Source organism: Eschrichtius robustus, chromosome 16, assembly GCF_028021215.1.
Source record: "Eschrichtius robustus isolate mEscRob2 chromosome 16, mEscRob2.pri, whole genome shotgun sequence".
NCBI lineage: Eukaryota > Metazoa > Chordata > Mammalia > Artiodactyla > Eschrichtiidae > Eschrichtius > Eschrichtius robustus.
This window is the reverse complement of record NC_090839.1, coordinates 84,022,396-84,048,605: the sequence shown is the minus strand read 5'-3', so window position 1 is coordinate 84,048,605 and position 26,210 is coordinate 84,022,396. Positions and strand designations below refer to the sequence as shown.

General features: G+C 47.3%; 1 protein-coding gene across 1 annotated transcript in view; it reads left to right on the top strand.

The window, feature by feature from the left end:
- The window catches only part of HIP1 (huntingtin interacting protein 1), a 151,470-nt gene extending 126,241 nt beyond the window's left edge, over positions 1-25,229 (top strand). The window contains exons 15-32 of the mRNA XM_068565612.1: positions 336-424; positions 798-914; positions 1,893-1,994; positions 2,226-2,369; positions 2,804-2,939; positions 4,629-4,715; positions 4,929-5,036; positions 5,118-5,254; positions 7,002-7,112; positions 7,888-7,946; positions 8,350-8,443; positions 15,161-15,261; positions 15,953-16,058; positions 17,153-17,276; positions 17,725-17,786; positions 20,541-20,649; positions 21,414-21,487; positions 21,841-25,229. Coding sequence (XP_068421713.1) covers positions 336-424; positions 798-914; positions 1,893-1,994; positions 2,226-2,369; positions 2,804-2,939; positions 4,629-4,715; positions 4,929-5,036; positions 5,118-5,254; positions 7,002-7,112; positions 7,888-7,946; positions 8,350-8,443; positions 15,161-15,261; positions 15,953-16,058; positions 17,153-17,276; positions 17,725-17,786; positions 20,541-20,649; positions 21,414-21,466 — 1,739 coding nt within the window. The 3' untranslated portion in view covers positions 21,467-21,487; positions 21,841-25,229. The remainder of the gene's footprint in view (positions 1-335; positions 425-797; positions 915-1,892; positions 1,995-2,225; positions 2,370-2,803; positions 2,940-4,628; positions 4,716-4,928; positions 5,037-5,117; positions 5,255-7,001; positions 7,113-7,887; positions 7,947-8,349; positions 8,444-15,160; positions 15,262-15,952; positions 16,059-17,152; positions 17,277-17,724; positions 17,787-20,540; positions 20,650-21,413; positions 21,488-21,840) is intronic.
- Positions 25,230-26,210: the final 981 nt, after the last annotated feature.

Here is a 26,210-nt window from a genome sequence, read left to right as displayed (position 1 = left end):
GAGGCCCTGCTGGGAACACGGAGATGGGGATACAGAGGATGACGAAGGAGAGGGAGCCTAAGAAAATTCGTGGCATAAAAACCAAAAACTCTGATAAAGTAAATGCCGAGCATGAAATGCTCAGGGCGTTCATCAGTGGAGGGATTTGAATTAGGTGAATTGTTCATTAAAGAAGACTTCCCAGAGGACTTTATTTCAGTAGGGTTTTTGAGGAAGAAGGAGGTATATATGCTTGTGAAAAGGAGGGACGATCTTCTAGGGGTTCTGCCTTATTGGAAGGAGGGCAGAGGGTCCCCACCAGTGTAGACCCCTCACCTTGGTCCTTGACAATACAGGGAAAGCCCAAGCCAACGAGCAGCGCTACAGCAAGCTAAAGGAGAAGTACAGCGAGCTGGTGCAGAACCACGCCGACCTGCTGCGGAAGGTAGGACCCTCACCGCCCCCATCGGCACGCGCAGGCCCCACTGCACGGGGGAGACGGTGACTTGGGCCACGTGGCTTCTCCAGGGCTGGCGCCCCCACCGCTTCTTGGAAACCGCAGCTCCCTGGCCTCCTGTATCTCGAGCTCCACCTTAGGTGCCAGCCCCACTAGCATTAGCATTATCCCCCGTCTTTATCATTTTGGCAAATAGTTGAGAGTTGAGCATCTGAAGGTGACAGCTTCCTTCTAGGTGGGAAAGTGATGTCTGTGTCCGACTCTAGGGCACTCATGGTCTGAATGCCGTCATTTGTTCCGGAAGGAAGATGGCCTTTATGCTGGAGATAAGCTAGTTCGAGACACTGTTCTTCTCTTACAGAATGCAGAGGTGACCAAACAGGTGTCCGTGGCCAGACAAGCCCAAGTGGATTTGGAACGAGAGAAAAAAGAGCTAGAGGATTCTTTCCAGCGCATAAGCGACCAGGCCCAGCGAAAGGTGAGTACAAGTAGGTGGGAACTGGTGGGGGGGAGGGTGTCTGTCTGAGATGGAGGTGGGCCTTGAGCACTGCACAGATTGAAAGACCTCGTCGTCTGCTTCACGAGCAGGTAGAGCCCTGTGGGAGGGTGACAAGGGACCGTATAGGACAGGACGTGGTTACCCATGTGTAAGGGGTTAGAGGCATGACGTGCTGAAGGGTCTGAAGTTGAGTGGGGCTCATCAGCTAGGACGAGTCTCGAGGTTTTGAAGTGGAAGCAGGTGGATGTCAGAGAGGAGTGGCATTTATAAAGACCCACAGCCAGAACTCCCATGAGTTGGGATGGGGTTGGCGGCAGGTCCGACTGGAGTAAAGAGATGTCGGGTGGATAAAATGGAATGCCTTACACTTAGAGTAGTGGCTTTCACGCTTTCCTGTGACCCGAAGTGAAAAATACATCTAATGGAAATCAAAGTTTCACAGAGCAATACTTATCCTTATTATGTGAATGCATGTGGATTTTTTTGGCGGGGGAAGCTCTGTTTACTGCATTCTTTTAAAAATGTTAGCTGTGAATTCTTACTCATGGGTCACAACCCGCTCTTTGAAAAACACCACTTAGAAATCAAAGAAGGGAAATTGTTTCAAGACGGTGGGATGGGGTGAGTCAGCAATATACCTACCACCGGGTGTTGTGATGCCTGAATTAAAGATCTGGTTCTGCTTTAATTAGTATTATGGGCTCAAGCATGACATTTGGGAAATGTCCCTAAAACTCCCCCCTGCCCCCCGCTCCCTTGACATTTCCTGAAGCTGGAAAAAGAATTTTTGGAACATTCTAAGCTCTCACCTTCCCCCTGCTTTTTTGTCAGGGTAAAATTTGCTTCTATATAAAAGAGTATACAAATCTCACAAGTATAGCTTGGGAATTTTTACACGTGTTTATCCCGTGAAATCACCACCCAGGTCGGAGCGCTCCTGTTTTTCTTCTCTTTCAGACGCAAGAACAGACGGAAGTACTAGAGAGTTTGAAGCAAGAACTTGCCACCAGCAAACAGGAACTCCAGATTGTCCAAGGCAGCCTGGAAAGTTCTGCCCAGGTAAGCGTCATCTGTCTTTCCCTTCCTCATTCCTTTCCATCTCTGGCTTTGATGTTGCTGGCACCCGGCATCCATCACCATCAGCACATGGCCCACCTTGGTCCCATCTGGTATCGGTGTGTCCTTGGGAAGGGGCAGATTCCTTGTGGCCTAGTGGTGGGTTTGGACCTCTGGAAAGGGGACAGTTTAATTCTCCCAGCAACTCCCTCTTCCCACTCGGTCGCCCTGCAGTCAGAAGTAAAATGGACCGCCCAGATCGCCAAGCTGGAGAAGGAGCGGGGCAGCCTGGTGGATGCCGTGGCTTGTCGAGAGGAGGAACTGTCCACTCTTCGGGAACAGTTGGAATACACTCAGATCAAACTGTCCAGCACACAGGCAAGTAACGGACGCCCACTGGGGCTGACCAAGTCCAATTTCATACCCATGGACCTCGGCAGTGTATGCGTGGAGGCAGGGGGACTGTGAAAGGGGTTTGGGGCCTTTGGCCGGATCGCGAAGACGAATATTCTGTGGGCATAGCTCCTAATGCCAGCACACAGAGCAGATGAGAAGGGATGCACCTGGCACTCTCTCCCCAAAGGTGGAGGACGGGCTGCCGTGGTCCATCCCCATAGCCTCCTGTGCTCGGTGGCACACACCTGTGGACAAAGTTAAAGGCTTTTTCTCTGTGTCAAGCTAACTGGCTTTGGCCTCATTAGCAGCAGCTCGAGCTAAGGTGCCAGGAATCCCAGCTGTGTCACAGGTGGCTGCTGCATGGAGGCTCATTAGGGGGCCTATGGCCGACTCTCACTTCCCTGGACCATCTCTAGGAATCTGTATGCCGGCTCGCGAAGGACCAACGAAAAATGCTTCTGGCGGAGTCGAGGAGGGCTGCCGAGCAGGTGGTGCAGGAGGCCCTGAGGCGGTTTGAGGAGCCCACTCTCTTCAGCTGCGCCGGATCTGCAGGTGCCCTTCCCCTTGCCCGGCTTGCAGCTGCCAGATCCTTACAGCCCAATGCTCTTCGGCGTCGGCCTTGAATCCCGTGAGACCCTGATCTCAGGGGTTCCCAGCCCAGCTGCATGTCAGTATCACCTGGAGATGCCCAGGGCCCCCCCCGCCTAAGTTCTATTCAGTCGGCAGCTCTGCAGCACAGGGCCTGCGCAGTAGTATTTTCCAACACCCCCCCCACCCCGCCCAGCCCTCACCCCTCACCCCCGGGTGTGATAACTACTGCTTTGGTCGTGGATCACGCTGATGAAATGCATCCTGGGAGCTGAGGCCTGATAACAATTCTGAATGCCGGGAGGAGGAGGAACAGACGGGCCTCTGTGTCTCTGAGGAGAACAGTGTGGTCTGAATCCAGAGGCGGCTGCCATGAGCTTCAAATCTAGACAGGGAGTCATCATCCTTAAGCACGGAGAGGCAGAAACGATAAAATCCCCACAGGGTCCCGGGCACGAGCAAGGGCCCACTCTGCGTGCCCCAGAGTCCTCAGGGCGTGTGGTGAAGTCAGAGGAGCCCCCGTGATGAGAGGAGGGCCTTGGTGCACAGTAGATGGGAGAGCATCCAGGCCCGGGACATTTGTGAAGTCGTGGACGTAGCCGTGAACAGATCTCATTACAGCTCATTTTCGAGCAGAGGGGACAGTCTTGAGAGGTCCCGTTCAGAACAAGGCAGACGGGAGGAAACAGCTGACGGGTGATTTTTATTATCAGCTAGAAAGGTCTCGATTCAGTGAAGTGTTTCAGGAAGGACTGTGATATCTTGTTCAGCGGGGAACCCGTCTGTAGGGAAATCCAACAGTTGCAAATGAAGTAGCACACTGGGTACCTCATGTACTGCGAGAACACCAGGACATGGGGCAGCTGTGGGCGGATTCCACAGAGATGGTATGAGCTGGGTTTTGAAGGAAGAGGAGAGACATAAAGCCGTGGAGAGGAACAAGAGTGGGGAATAATAGTCATAAAAACAGCTGACATTTACCGAGTGCTTGCAATATGCCAGGCACGATTGTACGCGCTTTATGTGCCTTGGCCCAGCAATCTCACTGTGATGCCGGGAGGTGGTACTATTATTCCTCCTTTGTCGGATGAGGAAGCAGGCGCATGTGGCCTGAGAACACAGCCAGTAGTGATAGAGCCAGGAGCTACAACACGTATGCCACGAGACGCAAGAGCCCATACTTTAACTCCTGTGCGTGCGATTCAGTCTCCGTGGACCAGTGCACAGAGGCACAGCAGTGGGAATGACGGTGTTGTGGGCAGAACGTGAGTGTAGATTAGCCCTCATGGAGCCAGGGGTCTGAGCCCAAGAGTAATGAGAGTCCAAGGGCCTTGAAAGACTTAACAGGAAGGCCTGGATTTGATTCAGTGGGCAGTGATGGGAAATGAGGGGCAGAAGCTAGACCGTGATGCCATTGCCGTGGTTCTTGGCTAAAGGACCAGGTAGACTCAGAAGTACAGCCTTTGATGCTACAGTAAGAGAATCACGTACCAGCATGGCCATCGATCTCTCCTCCCTCCCGCTTCTTAGGGAAGCTCCTGCAGGGCTGGGGCCCCCCACTGGGAAGGCCATCCGTCAGGCAGCTTAACTAACAGGGATGAAGCGAGCTGAGACAACTCTGACTCTGACTTTGCCCTGTCTTCCCTCTCACAGATCACCTACTCTCCACGGTCAGGTCTGTTTCCAGCTGCATCGAGCAACTGGAAAAATGCTGGAGCCAGTATCTGGCCTGCCCAGAAGGTAAGAGAGGTGAAGGATAGGGTCTGTCGCTAGTGACAGCTGGGCAGGGGTCCGAAACGCTGGAACGTGGCAATGGCGACCAGTTCCTAGGCACCCAGAAAGGAGCGTGTGTGTCTAACTTGCAAAGCGGGGAGGAAGGAGGTATGAAAGTGACCGCCCCCCCCCCCCACCCCTCCAGCAGGACTGAGAAAGTTTCCTTTAAACTCCTGGCAGATATCAGTGGGCTTCTCCAGTCGGTAACCCTCTTGGCCCACTTGACCAGTGACACCATTGTTCATGGCAGCACCACCTGCCTTAGAGCCCCGCCAGAGCCTGCCGACTGTAAGTACCAGGGTGAGGGGTCACCACCACAGCACGGGGAGCAGGGGGCCTTTAAAAGTCTCTGTCGCCTTGCCTCTGCAGCTCTGACCGAGGCCTGTAAGCAGTATGGCAGGGAGACCCTCACCTATCTGTCTTTCCTGGAGGAAGAAGGAATCGTCGAGAATGCCGACAGCACAGCCATGAGGAGCTGCCTCGCCAGGATCACAGCCATTGGCGAGGTATCATCAGTGTTATCCCTGGGAAGGTCGTTTTTTGGTATGAGCGCTTGGGGATTTCTTCAGGGATCAGTGATGTTCTAAGCCAGTTCTTTCTGTACTTTAAACTTGACTGTGGAAAAGTAGAGTTAGAACTGTAAAACTTGACCTTCTGAATGACTTTCCAGTTATATTTAATTCACTGGATATTATTAATTGAGAGTCTTCTGTGTGATCATCACTGTGCTAGGCAGTGTCAAAGAAGGATGAGCACAGTTTTCCTGTTTTTAAGGGTTTTTATCTAGCTGGGCAGGTAACACCTAAAATGAAGATAATATATTTATTCATTCAATAACGATGTAGTGACTATGACCTGTGTACAGTGAATTGTGCCAGGTGTAGTTCTACAGGAACGAATAAGGCATGGCCTCCCTGGGGAAGAAAAATAAGGAAATCAACCTTTTTTTTTTTTTTTTTTCTTATTTTTGGCTGTGTTGAGTCTTAGTTGCGGGATCTTCGTTGCAGCATGCAGGATCTTTCATTGCGGCACGTGGGCTCTTCGTTGCAGCACACAGGCTTCTCTCTAGTTGTGGCACATGGGCTCCAGAGCATGTGGGCTCTGTAGTTTGTGGCACACGGGCTCTCCAGTTGTAGTGCGCGGGCTCAGTAGTTGTGGCACGTGGGCTTAGTTGCCCCGTGGCGTGTGGGATCTTAGTTCCCTGACCAGGGATTGAACCTGGGTCCCTTGCATTGAAAGGCGGATTCTTAACCACTGGACCATCAGGGGAGTCCTGGAAATCAACCATTTCTATACAGTGTGATACAGATCTATTTAAGGAGTACAGTGCAAGGCAGCTTCTAATTCCTAGAATAGTAGGAATATTGCCACCTAAAATAATGGGAATGATAAATTCAGAGAAGGAAGAGACCAGGGCCAGAGGTCATATCCTCATCATCTCTCATTCGAACTCCGCCGAGTGGCTTGCAGGATCTTAGTTCACCAACCAGGGATCCAACCCCTGGCAATGAAAACGCAGAGTTCTAACCACTGGACTGCCAGGGAATTCCCTCATCTGAATTTTTTTATTTATTTATTTATTTTCTTTTTGGCTGCGTCGGGTCTTCGTTGCTGCACGCGGGCTTTCTCTAGTTGCAGCGAGCAGGGGCTACTCTTCGTTGCAGTGCGCAGGCTTCTCATTGCGGTGGCTTCCCTTGTTGCAGAGCACGGGCTCTAGGCGCATGGGCTTCAGTAGTTGTAGCACGTGGGCTCAGTAGTTGTGGCTCGCGGGCTCTAGAGTGCAGGCTAAGTAGTTGTGGTGCACGGGCTTAGTTGCTCCGCGACACGTGGGATCTTCCCGGACCAGGGCTCGAACCCGTGTCCCCTGGATTGGCAGGTAGATTCTTAACCACTGCGCCACCAGGGAAGCCCTGAAGGTGTTTTTAAAGTACCTCCCAAGCAGCAAATACAGTCAGTGCTGCACAATGGTGGGGTCAGGGTCTGAGCGGCTGCAACTGAATGGCCTTGTGGGGTTCGACAGGGATGGCCTTCTGGAAAGAGGTGGGTTCTGAGTGAGAATAGAGGCGGGAGGAGCGTGGAGTTGCAGAGCTCATGTGGTAGAGAGTTACAGACAAGTCCCACCACGGCGTGCAGAAGTGTGTTACGTGGTGGGACCCTCCTACCTTCTGCCGTCATGTGGGGGTTACCTGTCCACCACAGGAGGGTAGAGAGGGGGTCAAAGGGTCATTTCCGCCTTCGTGATGCTGTTCACAGGAGCTCCTGCCCAGAGGCCTGGACATCAAACAGGAGGAACTGGGGGACCTGGTGGACAAAGAGATGGCTGCCACTTCCGCTGCCATTGAAACCGCTACGGCCAGAATAGAGGTATGGAAGTCTCTGCAGGATCACCTGAAGTGATGCTATGCAGCTACCTTTCGGCAGCATTGCCCGCTGGGTATATCTCAGCCGTTCTCTGCAGAGCCCCCTGTAAAACAAACCAAAACCCAAATCCTCTGGGATCGCTGAGGTACAGAAAATAGAAAGTTCTCCAAGGGAAAATGAGCAGTTTCCTCAAGGATCACATACTTTGGTGTCAGGCCATCCTACATTCGAGTTCCAGACTGACCGCTAAGTTACGTTAACCCCGCTAAGATTCGGCTTCCGTTTCTATATGATGGTGATGTTAACAGTACCTTCCTCAGAGGGGTGTTGTAAAGAGCTCAATGAGGTAATGCACATGGATCTCAGTGCCAGGCACTCAGTAAACCAGCGGTAACTGTTGTCTCAGGGAAAAGCTGAGCGGGCACCGTTGGAAAGGTCACGTATTACTCCTTTGATGGAAGACTCAGGCACCTGCCTTGGTGTGCTGCCTGCCTCGAGGACCTGGTAGCAGCTGCCCCTGTTGGCATGGTGCCGTAGCTCTCAGAGTTCTGTGCACATCAGCCCAGGTGCCAAAATGTCAAGACACAGACTGTAGCTCCAGCTGCCTCCCACTGAGTAGATCGGAGGTCTGGGTTCTTTTCCTGACTCTCACGAGGACATGGGTGGGCACTTCTAGGTTTCTCAGCTACAGCAGGATGTTGGACCCCAGGTGTAGCAGGACACCAGTGGGTTCTCAGTACCTGTGATGTACTGAGAAACTCTGCTTCTTTTTTAATAGGAGATGCTCAGCAAATCCCGAGCTGGAGACACAGGAGTTAAATTGGAGGTGAATGAAAGGTCAGTCTGAGCGTCGTGACACCTAGGTGGTCAGGATCCGTCTTTCCTGCACTGGATCATACTGATTAGAATAGAACATTAGCCGCCACAGGGAAGGGAAGGGCTGAGTCTATGGAATTGTCAGTATCAGTATTAATGATGACCATGATATCAATATTGCATTATAGGGGAAAGAAACCCCAAGAGTCACTACTTACCTATTCCTTATGAAGAAGATCCACAATCAAGTCTCCTCTCTCACCCACCTTTCCTTCAGAGCTTCACCTCCAGAATATTCCCTGCCTTTTTTCCCATCCCAAGTTTGCCTGTGTTCAGGAGAGAAAAAGAAAACAAGTCTTCCGCATTGTTTTTGGTATCTGTTTTGTGTCCCTGACTTTTTTGTTGTTGTTTTTGCTTATTGCAGGATCCTTGGCTCCTGTACCAGCCTAATGCAGGCTATTCAGGTCCTGATCGTGGCCTCAAAGGAGCTCCAGAGAGAGATAGTGGAGAGTGGCCGGGTAAGCGTGGGTGAGGGCCCTAGACACAGCAAACATCGGTTACTGATTCCCAGCTCAGTGAGAGGTGGAGTCTACTTGATACACATTCAATGAGGTCTAGGTGTGCTGCCATCCAGCCGTGTGTGTCCACCTGAGGGCACAGCTGCCACTCCCATGGATGTCAACAAATGCTATGGAAAGAAGCTGGGGTATGGCCAGGTCCCCAGAGGGCAGTCAGCCAGAGCCTCCAGCGGCAGGCTCATTCACCCCGGTGGACGTCACTGGAACCTGCCATGGAAGCCCAGTGTGCATTGCAAGTCTGGGCTCTCGGAGGAGGGAGTGAGGACTTTTAAAACCAGGCAAATCAGCAATGCCAACCTGGTGCTGACTCTCCACTGTAGGCTCTGCCCATGTCTCTTTCTGTGCATGCGGGATCTTGGTTCCCCGACCAGGGATCGAACCCACACCCCCTGCAGTGGAAGCACAGGATCTTAACCACCGGACCGCCAGGGAAGTCCCTGCCGTCTCTTTCCAACAACAGTTAACTCGCAATGATTCAGACAGACTCTGCCTCCGTCCCTTGTTGACATCATCACTTCAGTTATCTTGCTTCTTTGCTGGCGTCATCAGCCTCTTTTTTCCTTTCTCACATCCCTTTTTGCGGCTGCAGCTCAGGAGACAAAGGTCCAGAGAGGGGGCTATGAACCTAAAAACAACCTATAAAGAAGGAAGGTATACCATTTACCACGTGATGTTACAGTGAAATGACTGACAGCTTTCTAGGAAGCAGGGTCTCATCAAAAGTAAAATCTGCCAGCACCCTGAGTTTGAACTTGTCAGATTCCAGAACTGTTTAATATTTTGATGAGTAAAATGTTTCTGGCTCATCATAAATGTATGGTGGAGTAGAAGGACGTGCTCTCACTCCCTCTTGTGAGAATACCAGAATCACAACTAGCTGCTGGACAATCATGGACAGGAAGACACTGGAACTCACCAGAAAAGATACCCCACATCCAAAGACAAAGGAGAAGCCACAATGAGACGGTAGGAGGGGCGCAATCACAGTAAAATCAAATCCCATAACTGCTGGGTGGGTGACTCACAGACTGGAGAACACTTATACCACAGAAGTCCACCCACTGGAGTGAAGGTTCTGAGCCCCACGTCAGGCTTCCCAACCTGGGCGTCTGGCAACAGGAGGAGGAATTCCTAGAGAATCAGACCTTGAAGGCTAGTGGGATTTGACTGCAGGACTTCGACAGGACTGGGGGAAACAGAGACTCCACTCTTGGAGGGCACACACAAAGTAGTGTGTGCATCAGGACCCAGGGGAAGGAGCAGTGACCCCAGGGGAGACTGAATCAGACCTACCTGCTAGTGTTGGAGGGTCTTCTGCAGAGGCGGGGGGTGGCTGTGGCTCACCTTGGGGACAAGGACACTGGCAGCAGAAGTTCGGGGAAGTACTCCTTGACGTGAGCCCTCCCAGAGTCTGTCATTAGCCCCAACAAAGAGCCCAGGTAGGCTCCAGTGTTGGGTTGCCTCAGGCCAAACAACCAACAGGGAGGGAACCCAGCCCCACCCATCAGCACTCAATTGGATTAAAGTTTTACTGAGCTCTGCCCACCAGAGCAACAGTCAGCCATACCCACCACCAGTCCCTCCCATCAAGCCTCTTAGATAGCCTCATCCACCAGAGGGCAGACAGCAGAAGCAAGAAGAACTACAGTCCTGCAGCCTGTGGAACAAAAACCACATTCACGGAAAGATAGACAATATGAAAAGGCAGAGGGCTATGTACCAGATGGAGGAACAGCTCTACAACAAATGCTAGAGGAACGTCTCTAAGTGGGAAACACAAGAGAAGAAAAGGACCTACAAAAACAAACCCAAAACAATTAAGAAAATGGTCATAGGAACATACATATCAATAATTACCTTAAACGTGAATGGATTAAATGCTCCAACCAAAAGACACAGGCTTGATGAATGGAAACAAAAACAAGACCCATATATATGCTGTCTACAAGAGACCCACTTCAGACCTAGGGACACATACAGACTGAAAGTGAGGGGATGGAAGAAGATATTCCATGCAAATGGAAATCAAAAGAAAGCTGGAGTAGCAATACTCATATCAGATAAAATAGACTTTAAAACAAAGAATGTTACAAGAGACAAGGAAGGACACTACATGATGATCAAGGGATCAATCCAAGAAGCAGATATAACAATTATAAATATATATGCACCCAACATAGGAGCACCTCAATACATAAGGCAACTGCTAACAGCTATAAAAGAGGAAATCAACAGTAACACAATAATAGTGGGGGACTTTAACACCTCACTTACACCAAGGGACAGATCATCCAAAATGAAAATAAATAAGGAAACAGAAGCTTTAAATGACACAATAGACTAGATAGATTTAGTTGATATTTATAAGACATTCCATCCGGAAACAATAGATTACACTTTCTTCTCAAGTGCGCTTGGAACATTCTCCAGGATAGATCACATCTTGGGTCACAGATCAAGCCACAGTAAATTTAAGAAAACTGAAATCATATCAAGCATCTTTTCTGACCACAACGCTGTGAGATTAGAAATGAATTACAGGGAAAAAAACGTAAAAAACACAAACACATGGAGGCTAAACAATATGTTACTAAATAACCAAGAGATCACTGAAGAAATCAAAGAGGAAATCAAAAAATACCTAGAGGCAAATGACAATGAAAACACGACGATCCAAAACCTATGGGATGCAGCAAAAGCAGTTCTAAGAGGGAAGTTTATAGCTGTACAAGCCTACCTCAAGAAACAAGAAAAATCTCAAATAAACAATCTAACCTTACACCTAAAAGAACTAGAGAAAGAAGAACAAACAAAACACAAAGTTAGCAGAAGGAAAGAAACCATAAAGATCAGAGCAGAAATAAATGAAATAGAAACAAAGAAAACAATAGCAAAGATCAATAAAACTAAAAGCTGGTTCTTTGAGAAGATAAACAAAATTGATAAGCCATTAGCCAGACTCATCAAGAAAAAGAGGGAGAGGACTCAAATCAATAAAATCAGAAATGAAAAAGGAGAAGTTACAACAGACGCCGCAGAAATACAGCGCATCCTAAGAGACTACTACAAGCAACTCTATGCCAATAAAATGGACAACCTAGAAGAAATGGACAAATGGACAAAGAAAAGTATAACCTTCCAAGACTGAACCAGGAAGAAATAGAAAATATGAACAGACCAATCACCCATCCTTCTCAAACTCTTCCAAAAAATTGCAGAGGAAGGAACACTCCCAAACTCATTCTATGAGGCCACCATCACCCTGATACCAAAACCAGACAAAGACACTACAAAAAAAGATAATTACAGACCAATATCACTGACGAATATAGATGCAAAAATCCTCAACAAAATACTAGCAAACAGAATCCAACAACACATTAAAAGGATCATACACCACGATCAAGTGGGATTTATCCCAGGGATGCAAGGATTCTTCAATGTACGCAAATCAATCAATGTGATACACCATATTAACAAACTGAAGCATAAAAACCATATGATCATCTCAATAGATGCAGAAAAAGCTTTTGACAAAATTCAACACCCATTTATGATAAAAACTCTCTAGAAAGTGGGCATAGAGGGAACCTACCTCAGCATAATAAAGGCCATATACGACAAACCCACAGCAAACATCATTCTCAATGGTGAAAAAGTGAAAGCATTTCCTCTAAGATCAGGAACAAGACAAGGATGTCCACTCTTGCCACTATTATTCAACATAGTTTTGGAAGTCCTAGCCACGGCAATCAGAGAAGAAAAAGAAATAAAAGGAATACAAATTGGAAAAGAAGAAGTAAAACTGTCACTGATTGCAGATGACACGATACTATACATAGAGAATCCTAAAAATGCCACCAGAAAACTACTGGAGCTAATCAATGAATTTGGGAAAGTTGCAGGATACAAAATTAATGCACAGAAATCTCTTGCATTCCTATACACTAATGATGAAAAATCTGAAAGAGAAAATAAGGAAACACTCCCATTTACCACTGCAATAAAAAGAATAAAATACCTAGGAATAAACCTACCTAGGGAGACAAAAGACCTGTATGCAGAAAACTATAAGACACTGATGAAAGAAATTAAAGATGATACCAACAGATGGAGAGATATACCACGTTCTTGGATTGGAAGAATCAATATTGTGAAAATGACTATACTACCCAAAGCAATCTACAGATTCAATGCAATCCCTATCAAATTGCCAATGACATTTTTTACAGAACTAGAACAAAAAGTCTTAAAATTTGTATGGAGACACAAAAGACCCCGAATAGCCAAAGCAGTCTTGAGGGAAAAAAACGGAGCTGGAGGAATCAGACTCCCTGACTTCAGACTATACTACAAAGCTACAGTAATGAAGACAATATGGTACTGGCACAAAAACAGGAACATAGATCAATGGAACACGATAGAAAACCCAGAGATAAACCCACGCACCTATGCTCAACTAATCTATGACCAAGGAGGCAAGGATATACAATGGAGAAAAGACAGTCTCTTCAATAAGTGGTGCTGGGAAAACTGGACAGCTACATGTAAAAGAATGAAATTAGAACACACCCTGACACCATACACAAAAATAAACTCAAAATGGATTCGAGACCTAAATGTAAGACCAGACACTATAAAACTCTTAGAGGAAAACATAGGAAGAACACTCTTTGACATAAATCACAGCAAGATCTTTTTTGATCCACCTCCTAGAGCAATGGAAATAAAAACAAAAATAAACAAATGGGACCTAATGAAACTTAAAAAGCTTTTGCACAGCAAAGGAAACCATAAACAAGACAAAAAGACAACCCTCAGAATGGGAGAAAATATTTTCAAACGAATCAACAGACAAAGGATTAATCTCCAAAATATATAAACAGCTCATGCAGCTCAATATTAAAGAAACAAACAACCCAATCCAAAAATGGGCAGAAGACCTAAATAGACATTTCTCCAAAGAAGACATACAGATGGCCAAGAAGCACATGAAAAGCTGCTCAACATCACTAATTATTAGAGAAATGCAAGTCAAAACTACAATGAGGTATCACCTCACACCAGTTAGAATGGGCATCATCAGAAAATCTACAAACATCAAATGCTGGAGAGGGTATGGAGAAAAGTGAAGCCTCTTGCACTGTTGGTGGGAATGTAAATTGATACAGCCACTATGGAGAACAGTATGGAGGTTCCTTAAAAAACTAAAAGTAGAATTACCATATGATCCAGCAATCCCACTACTGGGCATATACCCAGAGAAAACCATAATTTAAAAAGACACATGCACCCCAGTGTTCATTGCAGCACTATTTACAATAGCCAGGTCATGGAAGCAACCTAAATGCCCATCGACAGACGAATGGATAAAGAAGGTGTGGTACATATATACAATGGAATATTACTCAGCCATAAAAAGGAACGAAATTGGGTCATTTGTTGAGATGTGGATGGATCTAGAGACTGTCATACAGAGTGAAGTAAGTCAGAAAGAGAAAAACAAATATCGTATATTAATGCATATATGTGGAACCTAGAAAAATGGTACAGATGAACCGGTTTGCAGGGCAGAAGTTGAGACACAGATGTAGGGAACAAACATATGGACACCAAGAGGGGAAAGCTGCGGGGGTGTGGGGATGGTGGTGTGATGAATTGAGCGATTGGGATTGACACTGATGTGGATAAAATTGATGACTAATAACCTGCTGTATAAAAAAATAAATAAAATTCAAAAAAAAAAAAGAACAAAGCTATATCTGCTTTGGTGGCGCTTTTTATCAGTCTGAGAGGTGATGTTTTCTGCCCCCAAAATAGAAAGAGGGACTGAGCAAGGAGTATCTGTAGATTCTCAGACTGTCAGGTACTTCTGAAGCATAAAAGCATTTTAAAATTCCAAGTAGGAATTACTATATTTTTCTTTCAGTTTTATTGAGATACAATTGACACACAGCGCTGTATCAGTTTAAGGTGTACAACATAATGCTTTGACTTACGCATATGAAGCAATTATCCCAGTAAGTTTAGTGAACAACTGTCATCTCTTATAGATACAAAATGAAAGAAACAAAAAAAGTTTTTTCCTTGTGATGAGAACTCTTAGGATTTAGTCTCAGTATCTTTCATGTATAACATACAGCAGTGTTCATTATATTTATCACGTTGTACATTACATCCCTAGTACTTATTTATGTTATAACTGGAAGTTACACCTTTTGGCTCCCTTCCTCCAATTCCCTCCCCCACCCCTCAGCAATTATTTTTTTAATCACTCACTGTGTTCTCACTGTCCTCTTTTGGCAAATCACAGAGAGCGGCTAGACTCCCCTCAGATCATAAGTTATTTGTATATATATATATAAATAATATATATATTCTTATATATACAATATAGAGATATTGGGATGTGATAGAAATGCTATAGGCTTTGGAGTCAGAAAAGCCTAGGATTTATTTCCATTTATTTCCTGCATGTCCTTAGGGAAAGTATTTTTGCCACTCTGAATGTTAGTTTTCTCATCTGTAAAAATGGGAATAATAATGCTCACCCCTCGAGGTTACTGTGAAGACTGCATGGGATAATATATATAAAAGCACCTGGCACATAGTAGGCACACAATAAAAGATAGCTAATAGTATTTTTCACTTCCCTAGGGTACAGCATCCCCTAAAGAGTTTTATGCCAAGAATTCTCGATGGACGGAAGGACTTATCTCAGCCTCTAAAGCTGTGGGCTGGGGAGCCACTGTCATGGTGTAAGTATCCATCCGTCCCAAGGCTCCTCACCTTCACCCTGCTTTCCAGTGATCCACCCCAGAGAACAACTAAGGGGAAAAATCTGCCCCCTAGAAATGAACTGTTGATAGGGAAGTTAATAGGACTGAAAGTTTAAAAGGGAGTCTGGGTCTGAATATAAGAAGAAGTGGTACATATATACAATGGAATATTACTCAGCCATAAAAAGGAGCAAAACTGGGTCATTTGTAGAGACGTGGATGGACCTAGAGACTGTCATACAGAGTGAAGTAAGTCAGAAAGAGAAAAACAAATATTGTATATTAACGCATATATGTGGAATCTAGAAAAATGGTACAAATGAACCGGTTTGCAAGGCAGAAATAGAGACACAGATGTAGAGAACAAACGTATGGACACCAAGGGGGGAAAGCGGGGGGTGGTGGTGGTGGTATGAATTGGGCGATTGGGATTGACATGTATGCACTAATATGTATAAAATAGATAACTAATAAGAACCTGCTGTATAAAAAAAATTTAAATAAATTTCAAAAAAAAAAAGGAGTCTGGGTCTCCTGGAGCAACACAGGGGGTGGGGCAGGCAGGCTGGGCTCCCTGTCTGCCAGGGTGATGAGAGTGGTCTAAAGGTGAGATCATTAGGGGTTGCAGCTGTCAGTTGCATAACCCGTCTGGTTGTCTCCTGACTCTCAGGGATGCAGCTGATCTGGTGGTACAAGGCCGAGGGAAATTCGAGGAGCTGATGGTCTGTTCGCATGAAATTGCTGCTAGCACCGCCCAGCTTGTGGCCGCATCCAAGGTAGGACCTGTGTTGGGCTCTCCAGGACACTGTAAGTTCTGACTGGGTTAGAAAATATACCTGGACCATGGCACTGGCCCCAAGAACTGATTATTTATCCAGCATCCAGGTAAGTTGAGTCCCAGATAAAAATTCTGTCTCCAAGGGTCCCCTAAAAGCCTTTCGGCAGGGAGCCCCTCTAACCCACCTCTCCATGTGCATGCCTTTTGGCGTCATCATTTTTATTGCAAGTGGCCTTTAAGGGTCCAGCCATGCCGACCTCTGATGAGCAATCGTACATTCAAGGAGCGCTCAAATAAGGAAAATGCCGGCCCAGTAAGCTGGTTACCTGGCTTGGCTCTGCAGTCCCACAATTAATGTCTGCCTCTCTTCAAAAGGGTCCAAATTTGAACCATTGCTCCAGCTAATCCTAATGCAAAGCTCATCACCAAAATCCATGAGTTGTAGAGTTCCCCCGGGAGTGTCCTTTTACTGTCCTTATTTATTGTTGTCCCAAAATAAGTGATAAAGCTAGAGTTCGAGGCCACCAAGCAAATAAGCCAGGAATGATTTTTTTTTTAATTTATTTATTTAATTTATTTATTATTTTTGGCTGCGTTGGGTCTTCTTTGCTGCGTGCGGGCTTTCTCTAGTTGCAGTGAGCAGGGGCTACTCTTCGTTGCGGTGCACAGGCTTCTTATTGCAGTAGCTTCTCTTGTTGCGGAGCACAGGCTCTAGGCACGCGGGCTTCAGTAGTTGTGGCTCATGGGCTCAGTAGCTGTGGCTCGTGGGCTCTAGAGCGCAGGCTCAGTAGTTGTGGCGCACGGGCTTAGTTGCTCCATGACATGTGGGATCTTCCTGGACCAGGGCTCAAACCCGTGTTCCCTGCATTGGCAGGCGGATTCTTAACCACTGCGCCACCAGGGAAGCCCCAGGAATGATTTTTGATGTTAGAGAGAGATGCCAGGAGTTGACCCCCTAGGTAGCGATTTTTGAGAAGTTGATTGGTGACCACAGCAGAGCCCATATATTTGTCAAGAGCCATCAGACCGACTATCTGATTCCATCCTTGCTGCTCTATGTTGTGTGACCCTAAATCTGCTTGGTCCTGGCAGGTGAAAGCAGATAAGGACAGCCCAAACCTGACCCAGCTGCAGCAGGCCTCTCGGGGCGTGAACCAGGCCACCGCCGCAGTTGTGGCCTCAACCATTTCCGGCAAATCACAGATCGAGGACACAGGTAGCCTTTCAGAAGCAATGCTTTTCTCATCCATCCTATGTGGCTGCTCATTACATTCTTCTCCACGATTCCGATTTCCCACAGTCCTGTTCCCAAATTCTCTCTTATTTTTCATCTTTGTACATTCAAACTTACCTTCTCAAAAGTTGAGACACCACATAAGCATGCTATTGATGACTCTGGGGACAGGCCTTAGCTAGATTTTCCATTTGGCTATTTCTCTGAATTCAGAGAAATGACTCCACAGGCCTGATTGTCCACTGGGGTGGGGTCTGACCCTAGTTACCCTGTCATTGCCTTCCTCCCTCTCCACCCCTCACTTACATTCACACGTGTGTTGGTAAATGACAAACCAAGCATTTCAGCAGAGCGTTGGCACCGGCCGCCTCTCAGGTAAGTGTCAGCTGGGGTGTCATTCGACAAGACCCTCCTATTTCCATCATTGCAGACAGCATGGACTTCTCAAGCATGACGCTGACCCAGATCAAACGCCAGGAGATGGATTCCCAGGTAGGAACTCCATCTCTAAGTCTGGTCAGACTCTACTGCCTATAACACTGACCCCAAATATTATTCCCATGGGGAGAAGTCAGAGAGAAACTCGCGGGGGAAATGAACACAGAGGTACATTGCACCCCAAGAATGAACGTAAGTGATGCTGGAAGAAACAGCGGAGGTGGACAGAGGTGATTAGTAAAGATCAGAATCTTAACTCTTGCCCACCCGTCTTGGTCTGGCATCCCTCAAAATGTTATCAGCTCTCTCCTAAGCAGACCATAAACTGGTATTTAATAGTCTTATATTGACAATTTTTTGAAAACTTTCAATATGAATTATTTGTATATGACCTTCAGGGTTTTTTTTTTAAAAAGTCAGTCCACTGTTAACCCATCAAAGGCAACGCCATTTCTCAGTTTTAGTAAAGTTATGCCATGCAAAATAGGATCCTGGAAAATACCTGACATCCTTGTTCTAGAATTTCTGGTCACAGGCCTGGGGTAAAGTCCAGATTGAGACTGGTGAAGTCTATAGGTGGGTCACTCAGGACTTTTAGGAAAAGTCATGTGCCAGATGTCTGTAGACACTGAAAGAACTGGGCTCAGGCCTGAGTCTCCTCCGCCTACACCCTCCTGCTTACTGTTCTCATCCCATCCCTCTTGACTTTAAATACCATCTATATGCCGACAAATACCCCATTCTTCTCCCCAACTTAGGTCCCCACGTTCTTCTCTTTGAGCTCTGTACTTGCTCAATTGCCTACGTGATGTCTCCACTTCATGCCCAAGAAGTACAGGCATCCAGACTTAATGTGTCCAAAACAGGTCTCTTGGTTTCCCTCTCACCCACATCTGTCCCTCCCCTGGTTTTCTCCATCGCAGTAAATGGCACCACCACCACCCACCTGGGTGCTGAGCCCCAAACCTGGGAGTCGTCCTTGGTTCCTCTCCCTCCCCCTCCACATGCAACCTACCAGCAAGTCCTGTCAACTCTCAGTCTCTAAAACATAGCCTTAACCTTTCCACTCTTCCATCTCCCTAACCTAGTCTAAGCCACTTGTCTCTGCTGAGCTACTGCAGAAGCAGCTTACCTATATTGTATGCAAGTGTGTGTTTTACAATTATCCCGTGGTGGGGCAGGGAGAACAGGAAAGAGTATTGCTGAGACAAGTCTGGCCACGAGTTGGTAGTTGATGGAATAACATGAAAGGCACATGGTGGGGTTCACTGTACCAGTCTCCATCCTTCTGTGTATGTTTTACATTTTCCATAATAAAAAGTTTAAAAAGCAAAAAATACGAGCCACCTTACTGAGTCTAGTTGCTTCCACTCTGCCCATCTTCAATGCATTCAGCCTCGACATATTGTAAAAACGTAAATGACGACGTGTCAGTTCCGCATCTTCCACTGGCTTCCTTTGGACTTGGAGTAATACCCAGACTCCTTCCCCTGGCCCGTGGGCCGCAGGCGTAATGGTCCTTGCCTGTTTCTCCAACCTCGCCTCATGACTCTCTCCCGGTCGAAAGTTACTTCCTGAGAGTAGCCTTGGCTGCTCACCCTTAGTCTTTATCACTAAGTCGCCCTGTGTCATTTGCTTTATGATCAGGTCTTTTCTTGTTCATTAGTTTGTCTCTTCCCCCCATGAGGTAAGCAGGGACCTTGTCTGTCCGTGCACCACTGTGTCCCCAGCACCTGCAACAGAGCCTGGGGTCCATTATGGGTACTCAGCAAATATTTCTTGCAATAATAAATAAAATAATTAATGAGGAGGAGGAATAGCCAAGAACCAACCCTTCCTTTAGCGAGATTGTACCTTTTCCTGCACAATAATAACCCTAAGTTATACCAACCCCTCAAAAATGCCAGAACCATTGTACTTGGTTCCTGCCTAGACTTCCAGAGAACTGGGGTTGACGGAGATGGGTTACAACTGGATTAGAATGTATCATATAGATAGACTAAACATGAGAGTTGTCCTTTTCTTTCCATTTTTTCTCTTTTTATTTATTGAAATAGAGTTGACATACACTGTTAGATTAGTTTCAGGTGTACTACATAGTGATTTGACATTTGCATACATCACAAAATGATCATCACAATAAGTCTAGTAATCATCTGTCTCCATACAAAGCTATTACAATAATACTGACCATATTCCTTATGCTGTATATTATATCCTGTGACTTATTTATTTTATAATTGGAGGTTTGTACCTCTTAACCCCCTTCACATATTTCACCCCCCACAACCTCCCCTCCACTCTGTCAACTACCTGTTTATTCTCTGTATCTGTGAGTCTCTTTTCATGTTATTTTGTTTGTTTTGTTTTTTAGATTCCACATTTAGGTGAGATCATATGGTATTTGTCTTTCTATGACTTACATCACTTTTCAAAATACCTTCTAGATCCATCCATGTTGTTGCAAATGGCAAGATTTTTGGTTTTTTTTTAATAGCTGAGTAGTATGTTTTTAGTTAGTGATTTATCAGAGGAACGTAAGATAAGCCCTACTCCCATTTAGGCATTTGGACTGTAAGTATCATTCATTTCCAGTAGAGGGTCCCAGTGAGAAAGCATAAAAGCCATTGGGATAGATGGATGAACGAGAGGATGGAGAAATTAGAGCAAAGACAAGGGTGAAAATTGAGGACTGGGTAAACTATGGATAACATAGACAATGAGTCCTGGACCACAGAGGAAAGGGATTAGGTCGACATGAGACCGTTCTCAGGTCCCTGCTCAAAGCAAAGGCCACTTTCCCCACAGGTTAGGGTGCTGGAGCTAGAAAACGAACTGCAAAAGGAGCGTCAAAAACTGGGAGAGCTTCGGAAAAAGCATTATGAGCTCGCTGGTGTCGCCGAGGGCTGGGAGGAAGGTGAGCCTGGCCGAGGACTGGCACAGCCCCCAGGGAGGGAGGTGGGGGGATGCTGTGTGACGAGGGCCTCCCCCTCCCATACAGCGGAACCAGGAACTTCTCCCTCCTCCCTTCTATTCACAGGGCATCTTTTTTCTCCAGTGGTGAATAACCCGTAAGCCCCAAACTGGGGTACATTGTGGTGAATAGAAAGCTTTTGTGGTCATCTTTCAAGACCTGAATGTTGACCAGTAGACTGAACGGTCACTCACTCACACCATTGCCTTCCAGACCCAGTTAGCCTGGTTTTTCTCCCCAGGAGTTTAGTTTCAGGCCAGCATCAAGTTGAGTAGTGAATGAATGAATAGTGGTCAGTGAAGGTCCAGCAGACAGGGCAAGTGAAATCCAAGCTTCTGGCTGCCTAGAGCCAGCGATGGGTAGCAATGGCGAGAGATAGAAAGGGTCAGGAGCTAGACACAGTGTGGAGTGGAGTAAGGTTCACCCCACCAGCCCAGGGACTCTTGGTCGCCCGGAGTCTGTGCGGGCTGCTTTTCTGAACATCCAAAGGGGCCAACTTGATCACAAGCAAGATCGTGATTCTCATTGGGCTCACTGACTCTGGGAACCCAGAACAGATGCCGCCCAGACATTCCTGGACACCTGACCCAGGAATAGGTGGTTATGATTATGTATTTTAGAGCCCAACCTGGCGGCCGTTTCTGTTGGCTAGATGAGTGCGTGCGTGCACCAAACACTATGAAACATAAGTGACTGTTGTCTTTTAGGAACAGAAGCATCACCACCTACGCTGCAAGAAGCGATCACCGAAAAAGAATAGAGTCACACCGACGTCCCACAGGTCAGAGTGTAAATCCTTGCTGCCCATCTGTGTGTGTGTGTGACTCCCCCAGTCACGGGCCAGACCCTGGGGGTCCACACCACGCCCGTCATCCAGTGCCTGAGGACCTGCCCGGCCTTCCAGAGACTCCCTCCACAGCCCATGTTCTGTGTTCTTTCACTACCCCCCCCCCGACCGCCAAGAAGAGGGGAGCCCAGGGCCACCCTGACAGAGGGGACCTCCTTCCAGGTCCTGCCTGTTTTACCCCCAACAGTTGGTGTCCTTGTTGGGGGGTGGGGTGGGAGGCTTGTTGCTACCGCTGTTGAGCTGGAGAGCGAAGATCTTACGCGTTTTCTTTTCTGTTTTCTTCTCAGCCTTTTCCGTTTCATCATTTGCACAAACTTGTGAACAGTGGGGGACTGGTGGATTCCAAACCGTGACCCGACCCTGAGGCTGCACGGAGTCGGAAGAAGAGCAGGAGTGTCCTGGCTGAGAACGCCAAGGCAGTGCCCCCCTCTTTTGGCAGTTCCATGGATTCCCACTGCTTCTTATGGTGGTCGGGTCTTTTTTTCCCAAGTTTCACTCACATAGCCAACACTCCCAGGGGATCGCCCCTGAAGCCCTGAGCTATTGGGGGCCCCTAACCACAGCAGCTCACAGCAATGGTGCTGCCTAGGCTTCGCCACGGTGCTCCCCGCCGGCCCCCCGAGCCAAGTGTCCTGCTGAGCGAGTATGGGTCGGCCGAGGCCACTCCCCGGGGTCGGGCGGAAGGAGAGCGAGTGCCTTGCCTTCTAAAGCTGGAGCTCAGCCGAAAGCCTCTGCCCACCTTCACAAGTGAGGGGCGACAGAGAGAGGGAGAGGAAGGGTGCACACAGCCCAGGTCTTCAGGAGACCACCTTTCTTGGAAACTCCTTGTGACCGGGCTGAAAAGCCTTATCCCATGCTTGAACCCAGCCGGTGAGAGTAGCCACACTCCCTCCCCCCAGAAGGAATCTTCCATGGCCCGTCAAGTTGACACCTCCCTTCATACCCAGGCAGGGCCCTAAGAGGGAACACGTGAGGGGTTTCCAATCCCTTTCTCCAAATGTCTGCCTTGGCATCCTCTTGAATCTCAAGAAGATAGTTCCATGTTCTACCTAATCGACAGACCCAGAAGATCAGGCCAACTTGCTCCCAGCAGGAAAGACCCTGGGCTTGGTTTGGTACCTTGAATATTATGACTAATCCCCATCAGCAGCAGTGCTGGCAGCAACCAGGATTTCAGGTGTGACTATGGCTAGGCTTGCGTTGCTGCCTGAGTACATCCGCCTTCAAGAATCGGAAACAAGACCTAGAGGCCATCCCGATCTGTTGTTGCCGGTTTGGATCTTGAAGCAAGAAAGTTCCTCAGGGCATCTGGGTCAGGGAAAACAAGAGAGGGGGACTACTGGCTCTGACCCCTTCCAACCACACATCCTGGGCCCTGGCTGCCTTGTGGACAGGATGAGGACAGAAGGAGCATGAACGATGTCCTGGAGATGGGCGGCCCGCCAGCACTTCTTCACCTCCAGATGGACCCCAGCATTTAAGTGACCTTCCCATCTTGGACAAACAATGTCTTCCTTTATCTGTAGCGATTCATAGGTAGTAGCCAACAAGCACTTCCCAGGACCTGTCCCCAGGGACCATTGCTGAGTGTCGCTACGTGACAGGTTGTGAGACTCTCGTTTGATCACTGTGAATCAACTCTCTCTCCTTCCTAAGCCCCCACCGCCAACTCCCTTTCTCTGCAATTTCTAACTAGGGCACTCAAAAAGCTGCGTCCCATTAGCTCAGATTATGAGACTCAGATGTGTGATCTCCATACTGGGCTAACGAGATAGCAGCAGTAGAAATTGACTGGTCTTACGTTTACTGCTTCTTTGTGCTCAACTATTTTTCCACCCAAGCCTCAGAAGGAATGATGTGTAGCACCCCTGGCCCAGCTGTGCCAGTTAAGCCAATTGGTGTGTTCTCAGAGTGGGTCAACATTTCCAAAGGTGGCTGGTCCTCACTTCCAGAATCTCAGCCATTCAGACTATTGTGCTCCAAATTACCAATGGGGGAAAAATCTAGTATATGGGACCAGATTAGGATTCCCTGAGTAACGCTCCCTCTAAAAAGAAGCCACAGTCATTTTTAAAACCTTCATGGGCTTCTCCGGAGTAATAAAACAGTTAAGAAAGCACTTAAACAGGAACACAGGCTAATTCAGTCTCACATGAGGAAATATATGTCAGAATTAGTATAATTACTTTCATAATCGCTTGACTTAGAAGCTAGTCCGTTCTCTAGCGCAAATCAAAATGTCGTACCTTGGCTACTCTAAAAATGAGTGTGCTATCCTGGGTGTGAAATGCCTTGGTTAAAACAGGAATCACATCCTCAGGCTAAAAATGAACCTCACAGCCTTTTAAATTAGTCACTGAGCATCATTCGTGACTTGAGTCTCATGGGTCAGTGTAAATGGGTCAGAGCAAGGCAGGACAACAGTGAAGTGATGGCTTAGGGTTGACGAGAGGCCAAAATACAGCCGTATCCAGTATTTTAATTGTGTAGCACAGTGTCTCATATCTCTAGAGTAAGGAAGGATATGAGTGTACATAATAAGGAACAAAAATTGAAGGAAAGACCTACCTTTGTGGGGTTATTTATATCTGAGCACGGAGTTTCAATGAGACTCGAATTTAGATTGTTTGCTGATTCTGCTGCCCACAGCAGGATCCCTAGGATCCTACCTGAATTTGAGTCCCTGACCCAGTGGCTGGAAGAACCATTGTCCAGAGCATCCTTTCTTGGAAGTGTCTGAGCTGCCAAGGCAGACAGCAGGGTTTACACCGGGTACCACGGGGATCACGAGTGCGTGTCTCCAGGCCGGTTGGTTTGCTTCGGCCTCTCACTGAGAAGCCGGTTCTGGGCTCGCACCTGGGTGCTGCTGCCTGCTTCTTGGGCAGCTCCTTAGTCTGGATCTCCTGGCTCCACTTACCTTGGTCTTTACCAAGTGGTGATATTCTCGCTACCTTCTACCACCTTTCTGCGTCTCTGGAAATCCTTTCTGCCAGTGAAAGCCTTCAGTCCTGGCATTGGCCTTCCAACCAGCCTGGCTTTGCCCTCTCTCCACCATCCTGGGTCCTCCAGAGACCGCGCTGCCTGTTGCATAGAAAACCACCACCTCGGGCCTGCCAGCCATCAGCACAGCAAACCGGGCCAGCTGTCTACTGCTCACATCTCCCAGGTCCAGACCAAATACAGGATTAGCAACCCACAGTGGCAACTTGGCCTCTCACCCCAGGAGCCAAAGCAACATGAAACAATTGGTCAAACATCGTTGGGTCCGATTCTGAGAGTAGGTGATTTCCAGACATGTCTTTCAGGTGACCCTCAACTACCTCAGGTTTGAAGGCCCTAAATTAGGCTGATTACTACTCACAGGGACAAACTGAGGGGGTTCAGATAAATCTTGGTGATAATGCAATTGTCTCAAACTTACAACAAACTCTCACATTTAGGTTTTCAGGGATGGGATTGGGTTTTTTCTTCTGTTTTTAACCTTTTCCCCAGTTTTCCATTAGAATAGTTCCTATAAATGAATTTCATTTTTCACTGAGTGCCTACCTTCCCAGGGCAGGTAGCCACTGGCTTTGTTTCCTTCCAACAGTACTTTTATTATGGTATTAAGACTTTTCTTTGTATAATACATTGCATCTGTGTTTTCAATTTTTCAATAAATATTTCAACCTGGCAATGGAGAGTAGTGGTGATAACTGACCAATCAAAGTGGTCTTGAGGTCTGGGGTTTCAGTGAAAAGCCTACATTTATATCCCAAGGTTCACTGAATCCATTTAGCTCTGCACCTCTGGGAATATGTCTTAAAAACAGGACATTTTCTGAAGCGTAAAACTATTGCATTTCCCTTGCTACTCTAGAAAAAAGAAACATTAGTTTGCACCCCTTAGCACTTTTCCATCCTCTGTACACTCTCTTGTCCTTGGGAGTGATCAAACAGACAGTGTCTAAGTGTTCAATATAGTACTGTAATTTATCTAGAAGGCCAGGTCACTGCATGAAATCTGGGGTCTTGAGCTATGGATATTCCCTTCTCCACCCTAAAGATGTAAAAATAATCTGCCATCTTAAAAATGCATGGGGCAAATTCTGCTCAGGGCCAGAAGCTGCCAATCATAAGGGGATTCGGAGCAAGCCAGTCACAGCTACCAGAGGATTTGCAGAGGGAGCTGACAGAATGGGGCCGGCTGCACGGTGACTTTCCCTGGCAGGATCGTCTGTAACCTCATGCTGCCAGTGTGTTAAGCCCAGGGGACCTGCAAGGGAGGAAGGGAGATGGGGAAGGCCTGGGGTTGGCAATCAGGAGAATTGCCCAAATGACTCATAAAGGACAGAGAGCATGAAGCAAGCCATCGGTAGAGTCTATAACTAAGGAGGTCAAATAACCAGGAAAACTGAAGGAAAATAGTGTTGAAAGTGCCCAGTGGGGAAGATGATCTGGATGAATACAGAAAATGGGAAACACTTGCCTACAGCTGTGCTTTTCTGCTCTCTCTAGCAGGATACAAAGGTGAGCCCACTCCATTTGAAGCCCCGCTGATAGAATGGACGGTTCTTGCTCACAGCCCTCTTGCATGTCACTCCTGGAGCTTGAGTGTGAAACTGAGAGGTCCAGAAAGCCAAGCAGAGGACTACCTGGAGAAAACAGGGGCCCCAGGC